General features: G+C 42.4%; 1 protein-coding gene across 1 annotated transcript; it reads left to right on the top strand.

Moving 5' to 3' along the window:
- Positions 1-228: 228 nt before the first annotated feature.
- Positions 229-2,642, top strand: MYADML2 (myeloid associated differentiation marker like 2). The gene has a single exon (XM_066617069.1). It carries the CDS (start codon positions 593-595, stop codon positions 1,499-1,501), a length of 909 nt encoding a protein of 302 aa, XP_066473166.1. The 5' UTR covers positions 229-592; the 3' UTR covers positions 1,502-2,642.
- Positions 2,643-9,638: the final 6,996 nt, after the last annotated feature.

The raw sequence follows: 9,638 nt of genomic DNA, 5'->3' as shown, positions 1-9,638 counted from the left end.
GTTTTCTTCAATTCTAATCTTATGCAATTCAGATAACTTTCACTAACCTGGTTTCAGAGTTAGAGGTTAAAAAGTAATGTATGAAGTCACCCTGGGTGAAACTAAAATCCGCTCATCACCATTGCACAGACCACACAGTTCATTCCATTCCAGATCATCTATTAATATAGCTTCCTATTTATATGCTGGCTTCTCAACATAGCAGAGGCATACAGCCGCATAGCAGAGATGAACTAGCGATCTATTAGCCACTTGGGAGAAAGTGATCGCTTGAAGTGGAATGAGAGAAGGGCGAGTGATACTCATAAGGCGAATGCAGCACACAGGCCCTGGCACAGCAGAGGATGGATGGATCACAACTGCAGCACACCAGAAGGGCAAGTCAATACTCCTACTAGAGAGACAAGGCTATCTCAAAAGCTGCCAGAAGTGCATGTTCAGCGCCATAAATTGCAGCCAGCAAAGATACTGGCAAAGGGATATACAGCTTACTCATGTTGCTGCTTCTGCTTAGTCATTCAGCAGTAGGTACAGACTGAAGGACAAGCAGCCCACTTCCACCCACAAAAGGAGCATTGGGGATTCTGAGCTGATGATGGAGAGCCCAAGAGGGACATACCTGAACATGGCTGCCGTGACTTCTCCAGTGGGAGTCGCCCGACTGCTACAAGCAGCATTTGGATGTACAACGTTCAGTCTTGTGGCCCACCGAGGGGGATTCAGTGCAGCCTATGGCACCTTCTGCGTGTCTGTCTGGTGTTTCTGTTTTGCTGTCACTGTCTTTATCATCACCTGCGAGTTCACACGCCTTCACAGCTGCCTGAGCCTCTCCTGGGGAAATTTCACAGCTGCTTTTGCCATGCTGGCCACCCTCATGTCCATCACAGCCGCTGTGATCTACCCACTTTATTTTGTCCAGCTGGCCTGCTATCCCATTGGATGTGAGGTGAGAGACTTCCGCATATCTGCTAGTGTCTTTGCAGGGCTTCAATTTTTTGCCTATGCCACAGAAGTATTTCTTACAAGAGCCAAACCGGGACAAGTGGCCAGTTACATGTCCACAGTTTCTGGCCTCTTGAAAATTGTCCAGGCTTTTGTGGCCTGCATCATCTTTTGCGCACTGGCAAACGACAGCCAGTATGACAGGTTTGTGGCCACCCAGTGGTGTGTGGCAGTTTACAGCTTCTGTTTTGTGGTGACTGTGGTGGTTGTGGCCCTTAACGTCACAGGAAAGACAGCAATGCTGAAGTGCCCCTTTGAGCGCTTTGTGGTCATTTACACTTTTGTGGCTGTGCTGATGTATGTCAGTGCTGCAGTGATTTGGCCAGTGTTCTGCTTTGACAGTAAATATGGGTCTCCGCACCGGCCTTACCAGTGCTCCAAACGCAAGTGCCCCTGGGACAATCAGGTGGTCATTGCAGTGTTCACATATGTGAACCTTGTGCTTTACATTGTGGATTTAGCATACTCACAGCGAATTCGCTTTATCTCACACCCATAATGGCTGGGCCTGGTGCTACGAAACATCTCAGACTCCAAAGACAACAGATCTGAGACCTGCTTGGAAAGCTAACACTCAGATCACACTGAAGAATTAAACATGATCAAAAGTGTGTGGTTAAGAAGAGACCAGTCAGTGGAAGATATAGGGGTAGTAGGTTAACAGGTAAGAAAAGAACCAAGGTATCAAAAAAAGTTTTTTTCCTAGTCCATGTCAAGTTCTTTATTCCCTCTGCAACCTGACAGGGAAAATAGTTCATGCTGCAACACCCTCATCATTCCATCAAATATAGACTTGCTGCAGCCACAGGCCAACAGATGATCTCAAGCCTAATACCAAGGATGGGGAAATACCTTTTGAACCCTTAACTGTATCAAAGAATTGTTGGGTAGTTCAAAGTTGCAGCAGATACAAAAACAAGTCTAACAGGAAGAGCATATGCATATGTTCAGTTTTGGTGAAAGAGAAAAATTTACCTGTAAACCTAAGAGTTTTGACCACAAATTTCTGAAGAGGCAGTGAGAGGGACAGAGAAAATACCACCATGACAAAGACTTGATGATTAAAAACCTCCTCTTTCAAGACCATGGAACAATCAGTTCCTTATACATGTGCTTGTTATGAATGATAGGGATATTCCTGTCTCGGCCAGCCTGAATGCTTTCAATTTTGTAATGGGAATTGGGGGTGAGGAAGGTTGCTGTGGATACAAGACCCCAAAACAATTACTTCCTCAATGCTCCTTCAGGAAGCATCTGGAAACACCTCCATTGGAAGTGTGGCTACAGCCTTCTGAACCAAAGCTGTGGTTTTGAACCAAAGAGTATTTGTTTAACAAAACTGTGGGGTTGGGGGTTTTTATTTAAGGGTCATGCAACAGACATAGGTTGCCTATTCTCACTGAAGCTATTCCTGGAGATTTTTTCCTCCCAGTATGACTTGTGATTAAACCAAAAGGTGATAATATAATCTCCAGGATTGCTTTCAATAGTCAACTAGAGACCAGGGGCTTCCGGTGCAGGAGCAGTAGGTGAGGCAGAACCGCCCCATCATAGTCTGTGGAAAAGCACCGCAGCTGCCCCATCTGCTTACTCCTGAGAAGGCCCTCCTTACACCAGAGGAGGATCTTCTTGCGCCTGCTTTCTTGGATATAAGGAGAGCCTCTTCAGGTATAAGTGGGTGGGTGGCTGTGGTGCTTTTCCACAAACTACTGTACAATGGGGCGATTCTGCTTCACACACACACACCCGCACCACGCGTCCCTTCTGGAGACTGATGCTGATACCTGGAAATTCCAGGCCAGTCTTGAAGGATTTATTGGTTATTTCCTCAGTCGTTTTGACACCATGCAAGCTAAGGGCCCAGCCTTTCCAACTTTCCAGCACCAGTGCAGCTGCAATGCAGCCCCAAGGAGGCCTCTGAGACTCCCTCCCCACCACAAGACACAGTGCATGCCCCATTGGCACAGCTGCACTGGCACTGGAATATTGGATAGGATTTGACTCTAAATTACTTCATCATTTAGAACATGGCCTGGAATCCCCTGATATTCTGTAACACAAATGGGCATATGAAACTTTTCCATAAGTCTAGTCTAGTCAGATTTCATAAACCTAGTTGTCAGACCTGACCCCAAGGATGTCCTGAGTTCAGAGCTAAGAACCTACTTGCTCAGCCCATCATGGTGCAGGAAGCTTGCTTGTCTCCTACAGTATGGATCAGAAACTTGACTTGATTCTCCTCTGCCAATTTCAACAAAAAGAAGACACTTGAGTAAGCTGTTTATTCAGATAGTTGATCTAGGATATGTGTGAATCAAGGAGAGAGATCTGATTCCAATTCAGAATATTGTACAGTTCAAATGGCAGATGTAGAGGGTTTTGTTTGTTTGTTTGTTTTATTTTGTTTTAAAGATTTAAAATAAAAACACATACAGTGCCAGGCCTAGACATGACTAAACAGTAGTAAACCCCATACAATTCAATGAAACTTAATCCCAGGGATGTGTACAGGATTGAAGGCTCAAGAAGTCATAGCTCTATGACCCCAGAACACCCCAATACTTCTATCTAACCCCTTTCCTGAATCAAGATTCAAAGACCTACACTCCCCTCCCATTCCCATTGCACATCTCTCCAACCTAAACTAGAACACATATTAACTTCCCCTTTCTCTGGACAGAGATTCTCTCTCTCTGAATCAAAAAATGCATAAAGTTGTATTAATGGTTGAGTGCCTGTGCTAGTGTCTAATATAATTCAGATGCACATAAAAATTACAGAATGCATATATTAAGCCTTCAATGTTTCCAGAGGAAGTCTTTGAACTAAGGAGGCAGATTGCCACCCATTCATACATTCTATAGTTTATTCATATTTACAGAGCTCTATCCATAAAAAGTAGAACACATATTGTGGAGGAAGCAGTTTGTTCTGCTGGATCAGGCTAGCAAACAGTGAGTTGGAAGAGCCAGAGACACATGCAGAATCCAGGCCATGGCAAAGTCAAGGTCAAGAACAGTGAGCAAAGATGTAGGAGGCCAGCTGAGCCTAGCAAAAGATGAGAAGGACCAGAAGCAGCTATGTAGTCTTGATCAGGAAGATAATCAGTTTCTAAAGGGCAGATCAGAATCTAAAGGGCCAGAGGCAGGTCCATGGTGAGAGCTGGATCAAAGATCAAGTCCAGATAAGATGGCAGTCAGGTAGTGGGAGGCACTGGAAGTCTGCATAATACTCATAGACAAGTTGTTCAGGCTAAGGAGCCAGACCTGAACTTGTATATAAAACATACATTTGAAATCATATTAGACCAGCCAGGCTCCTTTTGGCTCCCTGGGTCACCTGATCCAGTTGGGCAGAGGAACTGTTGTATCCTCTCTGGCCATTCTCTGGGTGGTTATGTGGCAGAGGAAAGGTCGTCCAATACAGTAATTCCTCCTGTCAAAGAACCTTCAAAGCACCTGAACCCCCTTGCCAGGTTCCCTGGTTTGAGCCTCCTGACACCTTGGAAAGTGAAGCAGACTGTCAGAGATACATTGTCTCCCCATCCCAGAATCAGCTCCAGGGTTATGGGGGATCAGATGATGAATTTCTGCTGCTTTCCCTCTTCTCCCCACTCCAAAGCCAGCTCCTGGAGAATTTATTTTGTTGGGCCTTTATACTGTAATTCATTAAGCTGGTTTTATATTATTTTTGTGTTTTATTACTATTATTGTATTTTATTATGGTTCTTCATTTTGTCAGCCACCTTAGGCACATTCATAAAAATGGGAAAGGTCAGGTGGAATATGAATGTTTTAAAATAAATAATAAGTATCTTTTGTGCCTGCCATTCTGGTCCTTTCTGTGTGTAGATATAATGTGTCTTTAAAACATCCTTCCCTCCTCACAACAAATGACCTATCTTCTGTTTCCTTGACATGAACATGTGTATGACGGAGGAGAGCATAACAAACAATGTTGGGGCCTGGCTACTATACTATACCTTTAGCAAGTACAGAAGAGACACCAGCAACAGCCATTGGAAAAGATACTGTGATCGGGAGAAGAGAGACAGTTGCTCTTCCCCTGCTAAGTATATAGGAGGACACAACTTTAAAAGGTACAACTTTAAAAGTTAGCACTAGCTGGGAGAAACTAAACTCAAAATTTAGTTTAAAATTAAACAACAAAATATGAACAAAACAATTCCTTGGGCTTTCCTTCTCTCCTGTTGCAGGTCTTAGCAAGAATCATGTGAATGACTTCAACAGGTGATGAGATAAGATAAAGCTAACCATTGCTACTGGGCAACAGCAGCATAAGCAAACCAAAATAGCATGTTCTGGGATGTAATTAAATTGATTTCCTTTTCTTGTTCACATTGGCTAGATGCGTTAGTCCCAAATAGTTGGAAAGGAAGTGGAAAAGGTTGATATCAAATTACCAGCTAATTTAATAAAAGAAACATATGATAAGAGCACTGGCTCTTTAAGGGAACACCTTGCTGAGGAATCTGCAGTGACTACAACATAATCAAACTTGGCTGAGGTTCAGAAAAACTATCAGTGACAGGTGTTCAGGGAGTAGTGGGAATTGTATGTTGCCTATGGGGATGCTGGGACAGTTGCTGGCATCTATTTGAAGAAACTCCTTCCTGCAAGGGAGTTTACTCTGTGACTAGCTGTTCTTTTTCCCCTTAAGTTCCTTTTGTCTTGAAAACGTTGCACAATTAGGAAACACTAAATCATGGCAGTATTTTGTATAAAATAATGCAATGAGGCTAGTGAGGGCTGCAAGGGAAAAGGGAAGGGTGTGGCAAAATTATCTGAGATGCTAACAAAAGTGCAGATTGAAAACCAAAGTTTGGATACCGTCTAGGAAAAAATTGTTTCAGTCAGCAAAACAGAAATCGAATTTACTGTACTCAAGATCAGTGCAAAAGCATACCTCTGCTAAAGCTTTCTGGAAGCAGTTTGTATGACAAAATGTACTATGAGGAATGAATCTTTGGTGCACCAACAATGAACTTTTCCCATGTGCACTACATCAAAACCAGAGGTGTCACAAGTGTTTGCGTCACCTAGTGCAAGAGCTCATTGTGTCACCCCTGAGATGGACCTCCTCCCATACCAGACCATACAGAATAAATTACAATATCATACGCACAGCCTAAAATTATGCAGTGGCATCCCTAGGGTTGGTGTATCTCTCCATTAACTTTATTTATTTATTTTTAATATAGAACAGCACAGGTCACCCAACAAATTAGTAACCAACAAAAAACCAGTGGCCAACTTGATGACACTCATGCAACTGAATACAGTTCTAGTATGAGCTCTGAGACATGGAAATGAGAGCTGATTCATACTTATTGGTTTCCTGCTGTGTCATCACAACACCTCATTGGCTCTTGGAACAATCAATCTCATTGGTTAGTTTTTGTTATGAAAATTTACTTTTTGTTACATGAGGCGGTTGTGTTTTCCTTTTCTGATTATTTGGTTATACCTTTTGATAGAATAGAGATATTTCAGTGCAGTTTGTTTCATTGCATTCTGCAGTACATTATGCATCAAAAGATATATAACATGATGGTATTATTTGAAAATACCAAAACTTTCACAATTTTGGGCAGTAATGGTTCCCCCCAAGTGTATCACCTGATGTGGTCTGTACCTCCCACGCCCCTGATCACAATAATTATTCATCTGCCTTACAGGCAGGCAGGGGATCAATGGAGGGTATGCATGGTTTCAATAAAGACTATAGAATCCAAACACACTGAAGCTGTAACTACATGTTGCTAGAAGTATGGGTTGCTGGTGAAAATGGTATTCCCATTAAGAATTACCATTATTTATATAGCACCATCATTGTTCTTCACTGGTCCTCCAAAACACATAGCAATGCTTTCCCTTGACATGGCACGCATTTAACTGTATCCATCCCACATCATTAGCTATCACTGTGAGTCAGGGAAACACATGGTATGATGATATATTGCAGAGCAATTGTTTCTACATATTTATTTATTTTTCACATTTTTAGACTAGACCACCCTTCCTCCAAGGAGCTGGGGGGGTGTATATAGTTGCTTCCCTCCATTTGTCCTCACAACAACCATGTGAAGCTGAGAGATAGTGAATGGCCCAAGGTCACCCAGGAAGCTTCATGGAAGCTATTACAAGAGAACTCAAGATTAATGTTGTTTTTGGCAGTAGCTCTAAGCCTCCAGTAACATGTATGTCTGCTCTGAACAAGTGTGTCAGAAACCCATTTACACTGTTCTGTGGAAATGCCTGTAGAAAGTCAGATTCTGCAATTAATGGTGTGACTGCAGAAATGTGGATTTCTAAACCCCTTGAACATAAAGATTTAAAAATCCTGTCACTCAGAGGAAGGTAAGCAAGGGCACCAAGATCTCCTTAATAGGAATGATTATTATAACTTTTCCTGACACCTGCTGTGCTCTTTAAATCTCCTTCCCATAATTTCACTGATACTTTAAGTTATGCTTCACACATTCCTCTTCTTGTCAACTCTATAGCACCAGGAGGATCTGGAGGGGGGGGGGGGGCAGGAAAAAACCCAAGCAAAAAGCAGGAGAAGAATGTGTGGAATGTTTTGAATCAACAGCTGGAAAAGGAGCCTTGAAAAGGAGCTTCAAATCAGACAAGGATAGCAGCTTGTGCCCCGAAAAGTCAGGAAAACTGAACTGCTAAAACCTCCTTGCTCACTGAGTTGAGTCCAGTCTATTTTCATTAAGGATCCACTTAGCTACACAACAGTATACAGTATTAGCACATGAGAAAAAGAATTTGACTGTTATTCAGCAACACACATTAATTACCGGTAGTCATTTACACTGAATTCCGCAGGTTTACATTATTACTGTAGTTCACATCTCCTATAATAACAATAACAATCATTTACACTGTGAGCTGTTACTGTGTACAGTGACAAAAACTGACAAAAATTGATACCCATACACCATAGAAGGCAATGAATTGCTGCATACATGTTGAAGAGCTCTGAGGTACAAATTTGTACCTCAAATTTGTGGTCTGGGTGTCTGGGTACAAGTGTCTGGGTACAAATTTGTGTCAACAGCTACACACAGCACAGCTGAAACGTTTACGCTCAGGACGTGTGACATAATACTCAAGTTTTCCTATGTGGAAATGAATGACAAACATGTGGAAAACTACTGCATATGAAACCGCCCTAGGCATAAGTAGTAGTAGGCATAAGAAGAAACATAATCATAGTTTCTGGCAACAGGTAGCGGGGGGCTCTGGGACAAAGTCATGCACAGGGCACCAATAGTGCCCACACTATCACTGCCATTGATACTGAGGGTTCAGGGCTCAGCCTGTGGTGCATGGGCCCTGGCTGACATCTGACACCACATCTAAAAAGACACTGAGGGAAAACCAAAATAAAAAATGAGGGAAAACCAGCTAAGTAATGTGAGGGTTTTATAGTGGAGCAGAAGTCATGACAGCAGCAGGAACATCTGCACTGGGGAGAAGATATAGAACTGGAGGGTTCTGAGGCAAAACTTGGTGCTGGCCCTCTTGCACTCTGAGCCTGTGCCTCCCCTCTGGTGCTCAGCTGCCCAGGAAAGCTAACCAGGCACTGCATGCGCCCTCATTGCGGTGGCAACAGTGCTGAAGGAGAAACATCCATCTGCTCCCCTTTTTGCTTTCTTGGCTGGCCAGGCACTACTGGGGGCAGGAGCCAGTTCCTAGCAAGCATGCATCATCAAAAATTTAAAATGGAGATACTGCTGCTGAGAGGAGTGTCTCCTGCTGCTGCTACTCATTGTTGCCTGGTAAGTCCGGGCCCAATGGGGAGATTTTCTAGGGCAACAATGGGTAGCTGCAGTAACAATGGCTATTCCATAAGCTACAGGGATTGGCCAGGTGGGTCCTCCAATAGGCACCAGGCCTTTGGGTTCATGACTAACTCAGCCATCCTCTGATGCTATTAATGGTATATGGAAAAGTAAAGTAAAAAGGAGGTAGAATAGTCTTGTTTAACCAAGATTATAAAAAAAAAATATGTTAACAATTTTGTTAAAATTTGAAAGGACATCAGAAAGGAGCATGAAAAGAAACATTAGCCATATTCGTGCAGAACAGGAAACAAAACAGTTGGTTTAGATTATACGAAGGAGTGCAGTACTAGAACTAAACTGCCAATGGATTTCACAACCTTCTTCCTTGAATGCTTATCCAAAGACTCTGAAAACGCATTAATCTGGAACAGTTTAGTCTTTCTTTTGCTGTTATTCAGACTTTGACAGGAGACAAATGCTTTTTTAAAAGAGTTGTTGAAAGCTCTTGTGATGTATACACTCATTCCACTTTTGCCTCTAGTAAATAAGCTTTGCAGGATTTGGTACTACTTAAAAATCTGGAAAACTGTCTATTAATCTGAGATGACATATTAATTCTCTATTCTGCTTTAGTGGAATAGTCATTCTTTATATTCATGGCCATGCTCCCTTTTCTTTTCTTTTCTAGTTTTGCAATGCCACAAATTACTTCTGTAAGATGCATCATCATTATTATATATTTGCTCATCAATTTGTTGTGGTTGTTACATTTGCATTTGTTGTTTTAACTATATAAGGGTTCAATCCTAAACTGACC

The sequence above is a fragment of the Tiliqua scincoides genome, chromosome 2 (assembly GCF_035046505.1).
Source record: "Tiliqua scincoides isolate rTilSci1 chromosome 2, rTilSci1.hap2, whole genome shotgun sequence".
Taxonomy (NCBI): Eukaryota; Metazoa; Chordata; class Lepidosauria; order Squamata; family Scincidae; genus Tiliqua; species Tiliqua scincoides.
The sequence above is the reverse complement of the archived record's forward strand: the minus strand, read 5'-3'. Positions and strand labels throughout refer to the sequence as shown.